The sequence below is a fragment of the Oncorhynchus clarkii genome, chromosome 30 (genome assembly GCF_045791955.1).
Source record: "Oncorhynchus clarkii lewisi isolate Uvic-CL-2024 chromosome 30, UVic_Ocla_1.0, whole genome shotgun sequence".
NCBI classification, from domain to species: Eukaryota; Metazoa; Chordata; class Actinopteri; order Salmoniformes; family Salmonidae; genus Oncorhynchus; species Oncorhynchus clarkii.
In genome coordinates, this window is record NC_092176.1 from 46,482,945 (window position 1) to 46,504,211 (window position 21,267).

A 21,267-nucleotide genomic window follows, 5' to 3' on the forward strand; every position below is an offset into this window, starting at 1 on the left:
GTTGGATGTTTTGGTGCCGCTCAGACAGTTGACTGAGGACCTGCTGAAACAGTTGGATGTTCTGGTGCCGCTCAGACAGTTGACTGAGGACCTGCTGAAACAGTTGGATGTTCTGGTGCCGCTCAGACAGTTGACTGAGGACCTGCTGAAACAGTTGGATGTTTTGGTGCCGCTCAGACAGTTGACTGAGGACCTGCTGAAACAGTTGGATGTTCTGGTGCCGCTCAGACAGTTGACTGAGGACCTGCTGAAACAGTTGGATGTTCTGGTGCCGCTCAGACAGTTGACTGAGGACCTGCTGAAACAGTTTGATGTTTTGGTGCCGCTCAGACAGTTGACTGAGGACCTGCTGAAACAGTTGGATGTTCTGGTGCCGCTCAGACAGTTGACTGAGGACCTGCTGAAACAGTTGGATGTTCTGGTGCCGCTCAGACAGTTGACTGAGGACCTGGTGAAACAGTTGGATGTTCTGGTGCCGCTCAGACAGTTGACTGAGGACCTGCTGAAACAGTTGGATGTTCTGGTGCCGCTCAGACAGTTGACTGAGGACCTGCTGAAACAGTTGGATGTTCTGGTGCCGCTCAGACAGTTGACTGAGGACCTGCTGAAACAGTTGGATGTTCTGGTGCCGCTCAGACAGTTGACTGAGGACCTGCTGAAACAGTTGGATGTTCTGGTGCCGCTCAGACAGTTGACTGAGGACCTGCTGAAACAGTTGGATGTTCTGGTGCCGCTCAGACAGTTGACTGAGGACCTGCTGAAACAGTTGGATGTTCTGGTGCCGCTCAGACAGTTGACTGAGGACCTGCTGAAACAGTTGGATGTTCTGGTGCCGCTCAGACAGTTGACTGAGGACCTGCTGAAACAGTTGGATGTTCTGGTGCCGCTCAGACAGTTGACTGAGGACCTGCTGAAACAGTTGGATGTTCTGGTGCCGCTCAGAAAGTTGACTGAGGACCTGCTGAAACAGTTGGATGTTCTGGTGCCGCTCAGACAGTTGACTGAGGACCTGCTGAAACAGTTGGATGTTCTGGTGCCGCTCAGACAGTTGACTGAGGACCTGCTGAAACAGTTGGATGTTCTGGTGCCGCTCAGACAGTTGACTGAGGACCTGGTGAAACAGTTGGATGTTCTGGTGCCGCTCAGACAGTTGACTGAGGACCTGCTGAAACAGTTGGATGTTCTGGTGCCGCTCAGACAGTTGACTGAGGACCTGCTGAAACAGTTGGATGTTTTGGTGCCGCTCAGACAGTTGACTGAGGACCTGGTGAAACAGTTGGATGTTCTGGTGCCGCTCAGACAGTTGACTGAGGACCTGCTGAAACAATTAGCAGATGTCATGTTCTGGTGCCGCTCAGACAGTTGACTGAGGACCTGCTGAAACAGTTGGATGTTCTGGTGCCGCTCAGACAGTTGACTGAGGACCTGCTGAAACAGTTGGATGTTCTGGTGCCGCTCAGACAGTTGACTGAGGACCTGCTGAAACAGTTGGATGTTCTGGTGCCGCTCAGACAGTTGACTGAGGACCTGCTGAAACAGTTGGATGTTCTGGTGCCGCTCAGACAGTTGACTGAGGACCTGCTGAAACAGTTGGATGTTTTGGTGCCGCTCAGACAGTTGACTGAGGACCTGCTGAAACAGTTGGATGTTCTGGTGCCGCTCAGACAGTTGACTGAGGACCTGCTGAAACAGTTGGATGTTTTGGTGCCGCTCAGACAGTTGACTGAGGACCTGCTGAAACAGTTGGATGTTTTGGTGCCGCTCAGACAGTTGACTGAGGACCTGCTGAAACAGTTGGATGTTCTGGTGCCGCTCAGACAGTTGACTGAGGACCTGCTGAAACAGTTGGATGTTCTGGTGCCGCTCAGACAGTTGACTGAGGACCTGCTGAAACAGTTGGATGTTGTGGTGCCGCTCAGACAGTTGACTGAGGACCTGGTGAAACAGTTGGATGTCCTGGTGCCGCTCAGACAGTTGACTGAGGACCTGCTGAAACAGTTGGATGTTCTGGTGCCGCTCAGACAGTTGACTGAGGACCTGCTGAAACAATTAGCAGATGTCATGTTCTGGTGCCGCTCAGACAGTTGACTGAGGACCTGCTGAAACAGTTGGATGTTCTGGTGCCGCTCAGACAGTTGACTGAGGACCTGCTGAAACAGTTGGATGTTCTGGTGCCGCTCAGACAGTTGACTGAGGACCTGCTGAAACAGTTGGATGTTCTGGTGCCGCTCAGACAGTTGACTGAGGACCTGCTGAAACAGTTGGATGTTCTGGTGCCGCTCAGACAGTTGACTGAGGACCTGCTGAAACAGTTGGATGTTCTGGTGCCGCTCAGACAGTTGACTGAGGACCTGCTGAAACAGTTGGATGTTCTGGTGCCGCTCAGACAGTTGACTGAGGATCTGCTGAAACAGTTGGATGTTCTGGTGCCGCTCAGACAGTTGACTGAGGACCTGCTGAAACAGTTGGATGTTCTGGTGCCGCTCAGACAGTTGACTGAGGACCTGCTGAAACAGTTGGATGTTTTGGTGCCGCTCAGACAGTTGACTGAGGACCTGCTGAAACAGTTGGATGTTCTGGTGCCGCTCAGACAGTTGACTGAGGACCTGCTGAAACAGTTGGATGTTCTGGTGCCGCTCAGACAGTTGACTGAGGACCTGCTGAAACAGTTGGATGTTCTGGTGCCGCTCAGACAGTTGACTGAGGACTTGGTAGTAGATCGTTTTTATGTTTTTTTCCCCCGTATTTTTTTGTATTTGAACATGTATTTCTGTGTAGTTTTAAATGTGTATATTGTAGGTCTGTGTATATTGTAGGTCTGTGTATATTGTAGGTATGTGTATATTGTAGGTCTGTGTATATTGTAGGTCTGTGTATATTGTAGGTCTGTGTATATTGTAGGTCTGTGTATATTGTAGGTCTGTGTATATTGTAGGTCTGTGTATATACACTGGAAATGAGGTGTTGATTCCCTGATCAAATAACAGTTCAATAACAAATCTCATTGTTGATTGGATGACTGATTCATCCACCCTTTAACTGCTGGCTACGTTATGTTATAGTAGAACACTGAGAAGATTCTGGTTTGTGACCCGCTAAAACACAGCATGAGACTGATGAACAGAGACAGTTTAGCTGATATCGCTCGGACAGATGTGTGTATGTGTGTGTGTAGTGTTTTTTTTTTATTTATCATATATGGGTCTCCCGGGTGGCACAGTGGTTAAGGGCGCTGTACTGCAGCGCCAGCTGCGCCACCAGAGACTCTGGGTTCGCGCCCAGACTCTGTCGTAACCGGCCGCGACCGGGAGGTCCGTGGGGCACAATTGGCCTAGCGTCGTCCGGGTTAGGGAGGGTTTGGCCGGTAGGGAAATCCTTGTCTCATTGCGCACCAGCGACTACTGTGGCGGGCCGGGCGCAGTGCACGCTAACCAGGGTTGCCAGGTGCACGGTGTTTCCTCCGACACATTGGTGCGGCTGGCTTCCGGGTTGGATGGCGCTGTGTTAAGAAGCATTGTGGCTTGGTTGGGTTGTGTATCGGAGGACGCATGACTTTCAACCTTGTAGCGATGAGACAAGAGTTGTATCGATGAGACAAGATAGTAGATCCTAAAACAATTGAATACCACGAAATTGGGGAGAAAAAATACATAAATAATAATAACAATATTTATCATATATGGATATTATATACACTGACTGTACAAAATATTAGGAACACCTGCTCTTTCAAGACTGACCAGGTGAATCCAGGTGAAATCTATGATCCCTTATTGATGTCACTTTGTTAAATCCACTTCAATCAGTGTAGATGACGGGGTTAAATAATGTTTTTTAAGCCTTGAGACAACTGATACATGGATGTCGTATGTGTGCCATTCAGACAGTGGTAGTCTGACTCCATAAAGCGGTAGAAACCAAACAGAAAGAGACTGTTTGGATTCCAATAGCATTTTTTCTTCATTTTTTCATTTCACCTTTATTTAACCAAAACAAATGTATTTAGTAGATTGATGAAGAAGGGGAAAAAAATATGCAGTCAATTGTTTTATATAATCAGTTTTAGAATAATAAATAACGTAACAAAATGTGGAGAAATGAAGGGGTTTGAATACTTTCTGAATGCATTGTGTGTAGAAAAGTATGTGGACACCTCTTCAAATTAGTGGATTCGGCTATTTCAAACACACCTGTTGCTGACAGGTGTAAAATTGAGCACACAGCCATGCAATCTCCATAGACAAACACTGGCAGTAGAATGGACTTATTGAAGATCTCAGCGACTTTCAACGTGGCACCACCTTTCTAACAAGTCAGTTTGTCAAATTTCTGCCCTGCTGGAAGTGGAAATGTCTAGCAGCAACAACAGCTCACAGAGCCCTAACCTCAACCCCATCGAACACTCAGGGATGAATTGGACTGCCGACTGCAAGCCTAATAACCCAACATCAGTGTCCGAACTCACTAATGCTCTTGTGGCTGAATAGAAGCAAGTCCTCGAAACAATGTTCCAACATCTAGTGGAAAGCCTTCCCAGAACAGTGGAGGCTGTTATAGCAGCAATGTTCCAACATCTAGTGGAAAGCCTTCCCAGAAGAGTGGAGGCTGTTATAGCAGCAATGTTCCTACATCTAGCGGAAAGCCTTCCCAGAACAGTGGAGGCTGTCATAGCAGCAATGTTCCAACATCTAGTGGAAAGCCTTCCCAGAAGAGTGGAGGCTGTTATAGCAGCAATGTTCCTACATCTAGCAGAAAGCCTTCCCAGAAGAGTGGAGGCTGTTATAGCAGCAATGTTCCAACATCTAGTGGAAAGCCTTCCCAGAAGAGTGGAGGCTGTTATAGCAGCAATGTTCCTACATCTAGCGGAAAGCCTTCCCAGAACAGTGGAGGCTGTTATAGCAGCAATGTTCCAACATCTAGTGGAAAGCCTTCCCAGAAGAGTGGAGGCTGTTATAGCAGCAATGTTCCAACATCTAGTGGAAAGCCTTCCCAGAAGAGTGGAGGCTGTTATAGCAGCAATGTTCCAACATCTAGTGGAAAGCTTTCCCAAAAGATTGCAGGCTGTTATAGCAGCAATGTTCCAACATCTAGTGGAAAGCCTTCCCAGAAGATTGGAGGCTGTTATAGCAGCAATGTTCCAACATCTAGTGGAAAGCCTTCCCAGAAGAGTGGAGGTTGTTATAGCAGATAAGGGGGGAAACCAACTCCGTATTAATGCCCATGATTTTAGAATGAGATGTTCGATGAGCACATGTCCACATACTTTTGATAATGTAGTGTATATTTTGCTCATCCTAATATTTATATATTTCTTAAATCTATTATTTTACTTTAGATGTGTGTACATTGTTGTGAATTGTTGTGGACACGTCCACACACTCAAATTGTAACTCTAAATATAATCCCTTAGTGTAAAATAGCCTTTGTTCTCATGGACACACACAGTGTTTATCTTCAGTACTCTCTCTCTAGGACCGTCTCTGATTCACTCTGCTCTCATACAAGACAGTTTTACAGAGAATCAGGCTTATATAGCAAATAGTATACGTGAAAGCAGACAGTCAGTCACTCATTAAAACATCTGTTTAACCACAGCCACCCATTAAAACATCTGTTTAACCACATTCACCCATTAAAATGTCTGTTTAACCACAGTCACCCATTAAAACGTCTGTTTAACCACAGTCACCCATTAAAACGTCTGTTTAACCACAGTCACCCATTAAAACGTCTGTTTAACCACAGTCACCCATTAAAATGTCTGTTTAACAACAGTCACTCATTAAAACGTCTGTTTGACCACAGTCACCCATTAAAACGTCTGTTTAACCACAGTCACCCATTAAAACGTCTGTTTAACAACAGTCACCCATTAAAATGTCTGTTTAACCACAGTCACCCATTAAAACGTCTGTTTAACAACAGTCACCCATTAAAACGTCTGTTTAACAACAGTCACCCATTAAAACGTCTGTTTAACCACAGTCACCCATTAAAACGTCTGTTTAACCACAGTCACCCATTAAAACGTCTGTTTAACCACAGTCACTCATTAAAACGTCTGTTTAACCACAGTCACCCATTAAAACGTCTGTTTAACCACAGTCACCCATTAAAATGTCTGTTTAACAACAGTCACTCATTAAAACGTCTGTTTGACCACAGTCACCCATTAAAACGTCTGTTTAACCACAGTCACCCATTAAAACGTCTGTTTAACAACAGTCACCCATTAAAATGTCTGTTTAACCACAGTCACCCATTAAAACGTCTGTTTAACAACAGTCACCCATTAAAACGTCTGTTTAACAACAGTCACCCATTAAAACGTCTGTTTAACCACAGTCACCCATTAAAACGTCTGTTTAACCACAGTCACCCATTAAAACGTCTGTTTAACCACAGTCACCCATTAAAACGTCTGTTTAACAACAGTCACCCATTAAAACGTCTGTTTAACCACAGTCACCCATTAAAACGTCTGTTTAACAACAGTCACCCATTAAAACGTCTGTTTAACAACAGTCACCTATTAAAACGTCTGTTTAACCACAGTCACCCATTACAATGTCTGTTTAACAACAGTCACCCATTAAAACGTCTGTTTAACCACAGTCACCCATTAAAACATCTGTTTAACAACAGTCACCCATTAAAGTGTCTGTTTAGCCACAGTCACCCATTAAAACGTCTGTTTAACCACAGTCACCCATTAAAACGTCTGTTTAACCACAGTCACCCATTAAAACGTCTGTTTAACAACAGTCACCCATTAGATCGTTGCTGCTGAAAGCTGTATAGTTCCACTTCATTTGATAATTTCAACACACAGGACCTGTTGTGTTTTTCTGCTTCCAGACGATCAGATGATCTGACTGGTTGATGTGGAGATGAGAGGAAATAGAAGCCTCTTGACAATGATCCACCTTTTGTTTGTTTCTCTAACCCTCTGAGTGTGTGTGTGTGTGTGTGTGTGTGTGTGTGTGTGTGTGTGTGTGTGTGTGTGTGTGTGTGTGTGTGTGTGTGTGTGTGTGTGTGTGTCGACAGGCTGCTGCCGCCCATGAGAGCACTTCAGACTGACTCAGACACTTCTCTACAGATAATACTGCCAGGCAACCTAACAGGCACATGTGCGAACTAGGCCTGAGCAGAGAGGAGAGGCTCTTGAGAGGAGAGAAGGAGGAGAGGAGACAAGAGAGGCAAGGAGGAGAGGATTGGGGGAGGAGGAGGAGAGGAGAGGAGAGGAGAGGAGAGGAGAGGAGAAGAGAGGAGAGGAGAGGAGAGGAGAGGAGAGGAGAGGAGAGGAGAGGGGGAGAGAGGAGAGAGGAAGAGAGGAGAGGGGAAGAGAGGAGAAGAGAAGAGAGGAGAGGCCTGTTTCACACTGGTATTGCCATGACATGACACATTTCGTCTGTCTGTCTGTCTGTCTGTCTGTCTGTCTGTCTGTATGTCTGTCTGTCTGTCTGTCTGTCTGTCTGCCTTTCTGCTTGTCTGTCTGTCTCTCTGTCTCCCCATTCTTCCTAATGACTCCATTGTTTCTCTCTCTCTCTGTCTCTCTACCTCTCTCTATCTCTCTCTCCCTCTCTCTCCCCCTCTCTCTCTATCTCTCTCTCTTTCCCTCTTTTTCTACCTCTCGCTCTCTACCTCTCTCCCTCTCTCTCTATCTCTCTCTCTCCCCCTCTCTCTCTCTACCTCTATCTCTCTCTCTCTCTCCCTCTCTCTCTATCTCTCTCTCTTTCCCTCTCCAGATTGCTCCAAATCCAGCGCCTCTAAGGGTTCCCCCTCCAGCTCCTCTTCTGGCCCCAGCTCTAATCTCAACCTGCCGCAGTCCTTTGGCAGTGCTATGGGCTTCTCTCTCTCTGAGACGCTCCCCTCCACCCCTGCCGGCCTCCCGGGCCTCCCCAGCCACGCCCAGAACTCCTCCTCTTTGGACCCCGCTGGCTCCCTTCTCTCCCCACAGGACAGTATATCCCATATGGCTCCCAGCTCCGACCCCCACAGGTGCTGGCCCATCCGGCCCACCCTGAGGAATGAGCTGGACACCTTCTCCGTCCACTTCTACATCTTCTTTGGTCCGAACATCTCTGTTCCTCCGGACAGGGCTGCTGTGTTCTCCATTAACCTCATGCCTGTCCTGGACAGTGGAGGAGTCCTGAATATGGAACTCAAACTCAACTTGGTGAGTGTCAAAAATATTTTATTACAAGATGTGTTTTGTACCTTGTAATTTTTCCCTCTCTCACACAACCACACAGTGGGAAGGACGTTTGCAATTCTTGTACTGTTTTGTTTAAACACAGACTAAAGTCCTGACAATTTTCTGGTAATTATGTTGTACCTAGCTCTTAGATACTGAGATACTAAAGCTACCTTCCCTGAGTGATTTGTTGGTTCAATACCAAGGCTAGCATTTCCTTCTAGTAGCGGAATCCCACTGTGTTTTACATGTCCACACCAGCAGTACATCATATCTACCTATCCCTCCCAGGTTGTTAGACTGTCATGGTTCCTCCTTGTCCCTCTGCCTTAGTTCCAGGAAGTGAAATAGGCCTATTTTCATACCAGGAAGGGAAATAGGCCCATTTTCATACAAGGAAGGGAAATAGGCCTATTTTCATACAAGGAAGGGAAATAGGCCTATTTTCATACCAGGAAGGGAAATAGGCCTATTTTCATACAAGGAAGGGAAATAGGCCTATTTTCATACCAGGAAGGGAAATAGGCCTATTTTCATACCAGGAAGGGAAATAGGGCTATTTTCATACAAGCCAAGACATTAAGGCATTAGCTACAGTATGGAGGCAGTGTTACAGCCTAAAGCCATCACATTGTTCCAACGTAAAGCCATCACAGTGTTCCAACGTAAGGCCATCACAGTGGTCCAACCTAAAGCCATCACAGTGTTCCAACCTAAAGCCATCACAGTGTTCCAATGTAAAGCCAACGTAAAGCCATCACAGTGTTCCAACGTAAAGCCATCACAGTGTTCCAGCCTAAAGCCATCACAGTGTTCCAACCTAATGTCACGGATCCCTCCGGAACTGTCATTATTCAAACCTGGTCCCTATTCCCATTGATTAGTAATTGTATAAGTGTGCACTTGGTTTACCATGGTCCTGTCGATTATTGTTCCAATTTTTGTTGGTCGTGTGAGTACCTGTGCTGTGTTGTTTTGGCTTTTGTGCCCTAACCTAAAGCCATCACAGTGTTCCAACCTAAAGCCATCACAGTGTTCCAACCTAAAGCCATCACAGTGTTCCAACCTAAAGCCATCACAGTGAACAGCAGCAGCATGCAGAACTACACCACCAGACTCCCAAATGGCACCTGATTCCTTATATAATGTAGAAGATAAGTTTGGACACACCTTCTCATTCAATAATGTTTCTTTATTTTTACTATTTTCTACATTGTAGAATATTAGTGACGACATCAAAACTATGAAATAATACATATGGAATCATGTAGTAACCAAAAAAGTGTTAAATTAAAATAGATTTTAGATTCTTCAAAGTAGCCACCCTTTGCCTTGACGAGAGCTTTGCACACTCTTGGCATTCTCTCAACCAGCTTCACCTGAAAGGTTTTTCCAACCATCTTGAAGGAGTTCCCACATATGCTGAGCACTTGTTGGCTGCTTTTCCTTCACTCTGCGGTCCAACTCATGCCAAACCATATCAATTGGGTTGAGTTTGGGTGATTGTGGAGGCCAGGTCATCTGATGCAGCACTCCATCACTCTCCTTCTTGGTCAAATAGCCCTTACACAGCCTGGAGGTGTGTTGGCTCATTGTTCTGTTGAAAAACAAATGATAGTCCCACTAAGCCGAAACCAGATGGGATGGCGTATTGCTGTAGAATGCTGTGGTAGCCATGCTGGTTAAGTGTGCCTTGAATTCTAAATAAATTACTGACAGTGTCATCAGCAAAGCACCCCCCACACCATCACACCTCCTTCTCCATGCTTCACGGGGGGAACCACACATGCGGAGATCATTTGTTCACCTACTCTGCGTCTCACAAAGACACAGCGGTTGGAACCAAAAATACAAAATTTGGACTCAACAGTACAAAGGACCGATTTCCACCGGTCTAATGTCCATTGATTGTGTTTCTTGGCCCAAACAAGTCTCTTCTTATTATTGGTGTCCTTTAGTAGTGGTTTCTTTGCAGCAATTTGACCATAAAGGCCTGACTCACCCAGTCTCATCTGAACAGTTGATGTTGAGATGTGACTGTTACTCGAACTCTATGAAGCATTTATTTGGGCTGCAATTTCTGAGGCTGGTAACTCTAATAAACGTATCCTCTGCAGCAGAGGTAACTGGGTCTTCCTTTCCTGTGGTGGTCCTCATGAGAGACAGTTTCATCATAGTGCTTGATGGTTTTAGCGACTGCATATGAAGAAACTTTCAAAGTTCTTAAAATTTTCCATATTAACTGACCTTCATGTCTTAAAGTAATGATGGGTTGCCGTTTCTCTTTGCTTATTTGAGCTCTTCTTGCCATAATATGGACTTGGTATTCTACCAAATAGGGCTAATGTTGAAGGAGACCAACTTAGACTCATAATGAGGCTAACCATGTTGAAGGAGACCAGATTCGACTCATAATGAGGCTGACCATGTTGAAGGAGACCAGATTAGACTCATAAAGAGGATAACCATGTTGAAGGAGACCAGATTCGACTCATAATGAGGCTGACCATGTTGAAGGAGACCAGATTAGACTCATAATGAGGATAACCATGTTGAAGGAGACCAGATTAGACTCATAATGAGGCTAACCAGAGCTAGCGTGATGTGAGGGTAGAGAAAGATCAGTTGACCTTGTTAGCCAGCCAGAGCTAGCGTGATGTGAGGGTAGAGAAAGATCAGTTGACCTTCTTAGCCAGCCAGAGCTAGCGTGATGTGAGGGTAGAGAAAGATCAGTTGACCTTGTTAGCCAGCCAGAGCTAGCGTGATGTGAGGGTAGAGAAAGATCAGTTGACCTTCTTAGCCAGCCAGAGCTAGCGTGATGTGAGGGTAGAGAAAGATCAGTTGACCTTGTTAGCCAGCCAGAGCTAGCGTGATGTGAGGGTAGAGAAAGATCAGTTGACCTTGTTAGCCAGCACAGAGCTAGCGTGATGTGAGGGTAGAGAAAGATCAGTTGACCTTGTTAGCCAGCCAGAGCTAGCGTGATGTGAGGGTAGAGAAAGATCAGTTGACCTTGTTAGCCAGCCAGAGCTAGCGTGATGTGAGGGTAGAGAAAGATCAGCTGACCTTGTTAGCCAGTTTGAAAAGGTATACACAACCATGTACAATTTTCAACAAAGTGCTATTTCATTCATTTCAAACTCAAAGTACAATTTCAAACAATGTACTATTTCCATTTGTGTCAAAGTACAATTTTACAAAGTCATTGTTCAGTAATAGAGGTATAATCTAAGCACAGGACACGGAAGTAAAGCGTAATGGGTCAATGTTCACATTGTATACCTTCATATTCTAAGAAGCTATGACGATGCCCACTTCAGACTGAACTTTAAGAGTAATGTAAAATCACTCCACCTCTGTTCAGCAGCCGTCTAGCGACTGGGCTTATGACTGCTTCAGGGGGACTCTTTGGGGCCTTCTTAACTATGGGTGTTTAGAGCGTTGGACTAGTAACCAGCAGGTAGCCTAGTGGTTAGAGGCAGGTAGACTAGTGGTTAGAGCGTTGGACTAGTAACCAGCAGGTAACCTAGTGGTTAGAGCGTTGGACTAGTAACCAGCAGGTAGCCTAGTGGTTAGAGCGTTGGACTAGTAACTAAAAGGTTGCAAGATTGAATCCCCCGAGCTGACAAGGTAAAAATCTGTCGTTCTGCCCCTGAACAAGGCAGTTAACCCACTGTTCCCCGGTAGGCCGTCATTGAAAATAAAATTTTACATAGATTGGTTATCAGTAGCTTGTCCTTGTGCATGATTGCTGTCATCTCCAAAAGCTAGAGAGAGGAAAAAGAGAAATAGAGAGAGAGATCAATTGGTTGGTAGGTTTTGGGCAGAATTTCACTTCAAGTGGCATGAAAATGCAAATACAACACAAATCAGTGGCAAATTTACGAAGTAGGGATGACAGAGGCATGGTAACTCATCCAGGACTTTGGCAGAGGCATGGGAACTGATCCAGGACTTTGAAAGCTGTGTGGTTGACAGAGGCATGGGAACTCATCCAGGACTTTGGCAGAGGCATGGGAACTGATCCAGGACTTTGACAGCTGTGTGGTTGACAGAGGCATGGGAACTCATCCAGGACTTTGGCAGAGGCATGGGAACTCATCCATGACTTTGACAGCTGTGTGGTTAACAGAGGCATAGGAACTCATCCAGGACTTTGGCAGCTGTGTGGTTGACAGAGGCATGGTAACTCATCCAGGACTTTGGCAGCTGTGTGGTTGACAGAGGCATGGTAACTCATCCATGACTTTGACAGAGGAATGGGAACTCATCCAGGACTTTGACAATGGTATGGGAACTCATCCAGGACTTTGGCAGAGGCATGGGAACTCATCCATGACTTTGACAGCTGTGCGGCTGACAGAGGCATGGGAACTCATCCATGACTTTGGCAGCTGTGTGGTGGACAGAGGCATGGGAACTCATCCAGGACTTTGACAGTGGCATGGGAACTCATCCAGGACTTTGGCAGAGACATGGGAACTCATCCAGGACTTTGGCAGAGGCATGGGAACTCATCCAGGACTTTGACAGAGGCATGGGAACTCATCCAGGACTTTGGCAGCTGTGTGGTTGACAGAGGCATGGGAACTCATCCAGGACTTTGGCAGCTGTGTGGTTGACAGAGGCATGGGAACTCATCCAGGACTTTGGCAGCTGTGTGGTTGAGTATGTATTGGGTCCTATACTTCCTGGTTTTCTGGTGCTCCTGTTTCATGATGTACTACTGGACACTTCTCTGGTCCCGGCCCTCATCTATGTCCTTGGACACCTTCATAAAGCAGAGAGAGAACCGAAAAAGATGACAGCACAACAATGCTCCCAATATTTACTTTTCACATGTTGGATGATTTAAATTGAAAAGTTTTTTATATTTCATAAGGAACACACTGTGGTGCGGTCAGCATAGTAAAAAAACAGAGAAAGACACACTGACACAGATCATGTAGCCTGCTACTGGTAGTTAGGCCTAATATTCTGGCTGCAAAGTGGTTGAAATGTATTTCAGAACTACTACAGTAGGCTAATAAGGAAAGGGAGATTCAGGGGAACGTTTAGACACTAGGTTATTTGTAATATAGCTTAACCACTCGTTAGATTGTCTTTTATAACAGATAGGTAAGGCGATAGCCATTTACTAGACATATATACAGTGTTTTCATTAAAACGTAGTCATCTTGTAGTACAATAAAATACCATTCGTGGACTGTCTGTGTATTGTAATAGTTTTATCAGGGTTTTTTCACTTCTAAATCTGAGGTTCTTCAGCACCGAGGGGGTTTATGAGTTGTAGTAACACTGCCACCTTTCCAACAAGTCAGTTTGTCACATTGCTGCCCTGCTAGAGCTGCACCGTTTAACTGTAAGTGCTGTTATTGTGAAGTGGAAACGTCTAGGAGCAACAACGGCTCAGCCGCGAAGTGGTAGGCCACACAAGCTCACAGAACGCTAAAGCACATAACACGTAAAAATCGTCCTTGGTTACAACACTCACTACTGAGTTCCAAACTGCCTCTGGAAGCAACGTCAGCACAATAACTGTTAGTCAGGATCTTCATGAAATGGGTTTCCATGGTCCGAGCAGCTGCACACAAGCCTAAGATCACCATGCGGAATGCCAAGGCCACACAAGCTCACAGAACGGGAACGGTGAGATGGAGTCAGACAGATATTTTTCTGGTGTTAGATGAATCCTAGAGACAGAATACTGTGAGATGGAGTCAGGCAGATATTTTTCTGGTGTCAGATGAAGCCTAGAGACAGAATACTGTGAGATGGAGTCAGGCAGATATTTTTCTGATGTCAGATGAAGCCTGGAGACAGAACATGGGACAGTAGCTGTGATGTAACACTGCTTGCCTCCTCCACTATGCAGCCAGTCGCTGGTAGCTCATGAGTTTGTAGTCTTAGGTGTTTGCTGAGGGCACGTAGGTCTAGAATGGGTTGCTAAGTCCCGCCCCTTTTCGTAACCAGGAATACCGGCTGTACCAGCCGTCCCAGATTTTCGACATTGGAACCACTCGGATTGCCTGCTTCTGGAGACGGGAGGATATTTCCTCAAAACGGGCGCTGAGGCCTCGCGAACAGTTGACGTGTTGATGGGACAGGCAGCTCATTTGTGGCCTCATATGAATCACAGAAACTGCGTGTGGGATAATAGCGTAGTTGTGTCCAACCCTGCTCATTCCCTGACTGCTACCAACAACGAATTGCCTATAGAGCCCATAACCTGTATCACTAGACACCTCCTAGGGACTCGTGAGCTACAGGCAGGAATCAGCAATACATCGCAGTATTGAGCCACTTATGGGGGAGGACACTGACCCAACTTGTCACTCTCACCCTGGGAGATTGATATACCCCTTGAACCCTGTGAACCCTGTGGAATGCTGGGTAACAGAGGGGGGAGCATTAAACATGGACAAGCTTCCAATATGCATTGTGCTTCTGTGAGACTGTATAGCATGAAGCCCGGCCCTTTACGGTCACTAGGGGCTCTGGTAATGTCCGACGTAGTATCCCGTTTGCCAAACGTTGTCACAGTTGTCACTGTTGTCACAGTAATGTTTTTGCAGAGGGGTGCACTAGTCACTCAGATCCGTGCCAAGGTCCCATGTAAACCCTGCTTCTCTCCCTCCAACTCCAGGAACTGAAAATAGTCATGGGTTTGCCAACGCCTGTGGAAAGCTAGTAAATTTCACTCGCTGGAAGGTAAGCATTCTAGCCGACGTCTGCCAGGAGGCTTTTTAGCCTAAGCTAAGCTAGCCAGCACCTTCCGTTTAGAATAACCAAGTGACTTAACGCTACGTATACTGAACAAGACATCTATCCCAGCATTTGTTTAGCAGGTTGAGCCCAATCTAATCAGTCCACATAGGACCCGACCCTTCATCAACAACTCTGTGAAGAGAGGCAAGCACTGCTGGACTGAAGAAGACACAGGCGGTGGTGGGGGGGGGGGGGGGGGGGGGGGGGGAGGGTTGTACCGAAACAGAAGAGTTGAAAGGAAGAGCAGGGGGAGTTGAAAGGAAGAGCAGGGGGAGTTGAAAGGAAGAGCAGAGGGGGTTGAAAGGAAGAGCAGAGGGAGTTGAAAGGAAGAGCAGAGGGACTGAGCTCCACTGCAACATTGATGGGAGTAAATGACAGGAGAAGATTTCTGCTTACTCTTTAATGGCCCCCTGGGCCAATATATACTGGACTTGCTCTTTCACTCTTGGGATTAGCCTCTCACACACACACTCATTAAATTGACTATCATTGCCATTATCTGAAAAACAACAATTTCACACATTAAAATACCACGTTACACAATCAAATGAAAATCAAATGCACAAAGACACACTACGGATTGAAATTCAACTGGTAAACTCTGTAATGTTACCTTCACAAATGCCTATATTAGAACGCTTGATGAACAAGTGTAATGAACTTGTCTGTTGATGAATGGTGGCAATGCAGGGCATGATAATCCTATTCACCAGGTTTGAATGTCAGGAATGTAATGGTCTGAGCTGATATGCATACTGATGGATTTCCAATGCTATGGTTAAAGAGCTCACCGATATTAAAATAGTCTGAATATTAATACATCTGGTTCACTTTCACAAACTCAGAAATGTGCTCTTCATGAAGAGGATGAAACAGTCTCCCACTGAAACAGTCTCCCACTGAAACAGTCTCCCACTGAAACAATCTCCCACTGAAACAATCTCCCACTGAAACAGTCTCCCACTGAAACAGTCTCCCACTGAAACAGTGTCCCACTGAAACAGTCTCCCACTGGCCGTTTCACTGTGCCCACGACGGTTTTCCACAACTTCTCGTCATCCAACACAGCTGTTGGAAAGCACTGGTTCTGAAGGTTGGCATGGAAAGCACTGGTTCTGAAGGTTGGCATGGAAAGCACTGGTTCTGAAGGTTGGCATGGAAAGCACTGGTTCTGAAGGTTGGCATGGAAAGCACTGGTTCAGAAGGTTGGCATGGAAAGCACTGATTCTGAAGGTTGGCATGGAAAGCACTGATTCTGAAGGTTAGCATAGAAAGCACTGGTTCTGAAGGTTGGCATGGAAAGCACTGATTCTGAAGGTTGGCATGGAAAGCACTGATTCTGAAGGTTGGCATGGAAAGCACTGATTCTGAAGGTTGGCATAGAAAGCACTGGTTCTGAAGGTTGGCATAGAAAGCACTGGTTCTGAAGGTTGGCATAGAAAGCACTGGTTCTGAAGGTTGGCATGGAAAGCACTGGTTCTGAAGGTTGGCATGGAAAGCACTGGTTCAGAAGGTTGGCATGGAAAGCACTGATTCTGAAGGTTGGCATAGAAAGCATTGGTTCTGAAGGTTAGCATAGAAAGCACTGGTTCTGAAGGTTGGCATGGAAAGCACTGGTTCTGAAGGTTGGCATAGAAAGCACTGATTCTGAAGGTTGGCATGGAAAGCACTGATTCTGAAGGTTGGCATGGAAAGCACTGATTCTGAAGGTTGGCATAGAAAGCACTGGTTCTGAAGGTTGGCATAGAAAGCACTGGTTCTGAAGGTTGGCATAGAAAGCACTGGTTCTGAAGGTTGGCATGGAAAGCACTGGTTCTGAAGGTTGGCATGGAAAGCACTGGTTCTGAGGGTTGGCATGGAAAGCACTGGTTCTGAAGGTTGGCATGGAAAGCACTGGTTCTGAAGGTTGGCATGTAGAGCACTGATTCTGAAGGTAGCCATGGAAAGCACTGATTCTGAAGGTTGGCATTGAAACACTGATTCTGAAGGTTGGCATGGAAAGCACTGATTCTGAAGGTTGGCATGGAAAGCACTGATTCTGAAGGTTGGCATGGAAAGCACTGATTCTGAAGGTTGGCATGGAAAGCACTGGTTCTGAAGGTTGGCATGGAAAGCACTGGTTCTGAAGGTTGGCATGGAAAGCACTGGTTCTGAAGGTTGGCATGTAGAGCACTGATTCTGAAGGTAGCCATGGAAAGCACTGATTCTGAAGGTTGGCATTGCAACACTGATTCTGAAGGTTGGCATGGAAAGCACTGATTCTGAAGGTTGGCATGGAAAGCACTGATTCTGAAGGTTGGCATGGAAAGCACTGATTCTGAAGGTTGGCATGGAAAACACTGATTCTGAAGGTTAGCATAGAAAGCACTGAATCTGAAGGTTGGCATGGAAAGCACTGATTCTGAAGGTTGGCATGGAAAGCACTGATTCTGAAGGTTGGCATGGAAAGCACTGATTCTGAAGGTTGGCATAGAAAGCACTGATTCTGAAGGTTGGCATGGAAAGCACTGGTTCTGAAGGTTGGCATGGAAAGCACTGATTCTGAAGGTTGGCATGGAAAGCACTGATTCTGAAGGTTAGCATGGAAAGCACTGATTCTGAAGGTTAGCATAGAAAGCACTGATTCTGAAGGTTGGCATGGAAAGCACTGATTCTGAAGGTTGGCATAGAAAGCACTGATTCTGAAGGTTGGCATGGAAAGCACTGATTCTGAAGGTTAGCATAGAAAGCACTGATTCTGAAGGTTGGCATGGAAAGCACTGATTCTGAAGGTTGGCATGGAAAGCACTGATTCTGAAGGTTGGCATGGAAAGCACTGATTCTGAAGGTTGGCATAGAAAGCACTGATTCTGAAAGTTGGCATGGAAAGCACTGGTTCTGAAGGTTGGCATGGAAAGCACTGATTCTGAAGGTTGGCATGGAAAGCACTGATTCTGAAGGTTAGCATGGAAAGCACTGATTCTGAAGGTTAGCATAGAAAGCACTGATTCTGAAGGTTGGCATGGAAAGCACTGATTCTGAAGGTTGGCATAGAAAGCACTGATTCTGAAGGTTGGCATGGAAAGCACTGATTCTGAAGGTTGGCATGGAAAGCACTGATTCTGAAGGTTGGCATGGAAAGTCTTAGGTAGGTTCTGAAATACAACGTGAGAGGCAGAGGGTAGAAAGAACAGAGTCACCTACAACACTGTTTGGAGTTGGTTTATTTTGCTCATAGTAAAGCAACGTTCTGGAAGCTATTAATTACATGAGACACTGTCTTCAAGTAGAGGTGTAGCCTCATATCTAATACATGGAGCACCATTTTCAAGAATCAGGCACCAAAAAGTGCAACTTAGTTGAGTTTAGAAACCTGTCAAAAACTGGGTCATCAATCCATCCAAATAGCTGATCCCGTGGATACTCACTGTGCAAGGACAACTTCTGTTATTTCTCTAAGTGTGAGATAAAAAATAATGAATAACGAGGCAGATAATTATGAGTTTTTTACTCCGCTGGTCTCAGCTGGTCTCGGTAGCAAATTACTAGTCCTCACTGTCCGAGATCGAGCCAAGACCGATTACAAATGTATCCAAAACCGAGACAAGACCGAGACACTCAATATGTGGTCTGGAGACCAGACTGTACTACAACACTGGTCAATGTCCTTATCCGGGATTTAGCCAAGTCTCTGTGAGAACCAGATTATATGCGTTCGTGTCATGCACCCAGATGTCAAGAAAGTCCATATTTGATCAAACTTTGTACATTGATAAATCAAATCAATTATTTGTCACATGCGCCGAATACAACAAGTGGAGACCTTACCGTGAAATGCTTACTTACAAGACCTTAACCAACAGTGCAGTTCAGTGATACAAGCCCTCTACGTCATTTGAAAACAGTATTTGATACAATAGCACTGGAGGAGCTTACCACAGTGGCTTCAGTAACAGAGCTAATAGTGGAATTCAACTTGATGGGCACAATATTATTCCTGACAATACCCCTGGGAATATGGTAGCAGTATTATGATAGCTCTGTGAAATAGTGGGAATAGGATCAGTTACCTGAGCAGGGGTTGTTGGGTAGTTTTTGAGTCGTGTGTTATTACGGGAAAGTGGTTCGAGATAGTATCGTCAGTAGGTACTGCAGAGCCCTCAGAGACCCTGTTCCATCAAAAACAGCCTGCAGTCTCGAAGGTATAGATGTTTAGAGGTATAGATATAGATACGTACAGATATATAGGTATAGATATAGTTAGTTATATATATATATATATATAGGTATAGATATAGATAGGTACGGTATATATATATAGGTATAGATATAGATAGGTATAGATATAGATAGGTACGGTATATATATATATATAGGTATAGATATAGATAGGTATATATATATATATATAGGTATAGATATAGATAGGTACGGTATATATATATAGGTAGAGATATAGATAGGTATATATATATATATAGGTATAGATATAGATAGGTATATATATATATAGGTATAGCTATAGATAGGTATATATATATATATAGGTATAGATATAGATAGGTATATATATATATAGGTATAGATATAGATAGGTTTGTATATATATAGGTTTAGATATAGATAGGTATATATATATAGGTATAGATATAGATAGGTATATATATATATATATAGGTATAGATATAGATAGGTACGGTATATATATATAGGTATAGATATAGATAGGTATATGTATATATAGGTATAGCTATAAATAGGTATATATATATAGGTATAGATATAGATAGGTATATATATATATAGGTATAGATATAGATAGGTTTGTATATATATAGGTTTAGATATAGATAGGTATATATATATAGGTATAGATATAGATAGGTATATATATATATATATATAGGTATAGATATAGATAGGTACGGTATATATATATAGGTATAGATATAGATAGGTATATGTATATATAGGTATAGCTATAGATAGGTATATATATATAGGTATAGATATAGATAGGTTTATATATATATAGGTATAGATATAGATAGGTATATATATATATATATATATAGGTATATATATATATATATATAGGTATAGATATAGATAGGTACGGTATATATATATAGGTATAGATATAGATAGGCATATATATATATAGGTATAGCTATAGATAGGTATATATATAGGTATAGATATAGATAGGTTTATATATATATACGTATAGATATAGATAGGTATATATATATATAGGTATAGATATAGATAGGTATATATATATAGGAATAGATATAGATAGGTATATATATATATATATATATATATATAGGTATAGATATAGATAGGTATATATATATATATAGGTATAGATATAGATAGGTTTATATATATATAGGCATAGATATAGATAGGTATATATATATCTCCATGTGTAACTCTGTGTTGTCTGTTCACACTGCTATGCCTTATCTTGGCCAGGTCGCAGTTGCAAATGAGAACTTGTTCTCAACTAGCCTACCTGGTTAAATAAAGGTGAAATAAAAATAAAATAAAAAATATATAGGTATAGATATAGATAGGTTTATATATATATAGGTATAGATATAGATAGGTTTATATATATATAGGTATAGATATAGATAGGTTTATATATATATAGGTATAGATATAGATAGGTTTATATATATATAGGTATAGATATAGATAGGTTTATATATATATAGGTATAGATATAGATAGGTTTATATATATATAGGTATAGATATAGATAGGTATATATATATATAGGTATAGATGCTGTCAGTTTGTTTCTCTTCCACTTTGTTGTGTCAGTTCTTCCCTCTAATCTTACCATAGTACTCTGCCTCTCCTCCTTCAGCCAGACCTGCTAAAAAGACATGCAAGAAGGACATCTTTATTATCATTTCCTTCCCAATATGCCCCCCTAGACAAAACTATGAGAAAACAACCAACAAAAATGGGTCACAACTCCTGCAGCTCTGTCACACGCTGTGTCTGTACATAATCAATGGTAGGCTTCGAGGGGGTTCCTATGGTAGGTACACTTATACCTCATCTCTTGGCAGCAGTACTGTAGACTTCATTATCACAGACCTCAAACCAGGGTCTCTCAGGGCGTTCACAGTCAGCCAACTGACACCCCTATCAGACAACAGCAAAATCACAATCTATTTGGACAGAGCAATACACAACCATGAAGCATCGAAGACGAACAAATAGCACACTATTAAGAAATGCTATCGATCGAAGCAAGATACTGTAGGAACCTACCAAATAAAAAATTGGCTAACAACAAATCCAAT

General features: G+C 43.8%; 1 protein-coding gene across 1 annotated transcript in view; it reads left to right on the plus strand.

The window, feature by feature from the left end:
* The window catches only part of LOC139389950 (transmembrane protein 8B), a 121,609-nt gene that overhangs the window by 56,137 nt on the left and 44,205 nt on the right, over positions 1-21,267 (plus strand). Inside the window, exon 3 of the mRNA XM_071136995.1 lies at positions 7,749-8,179. Coding sequence (XP_070993096.1) covers positions 7,749-8,179 — 431 coding nt within the window. The remainder of the gene's footprint in view (positions 1-7,748; positions 8,180-21,267) is intronic.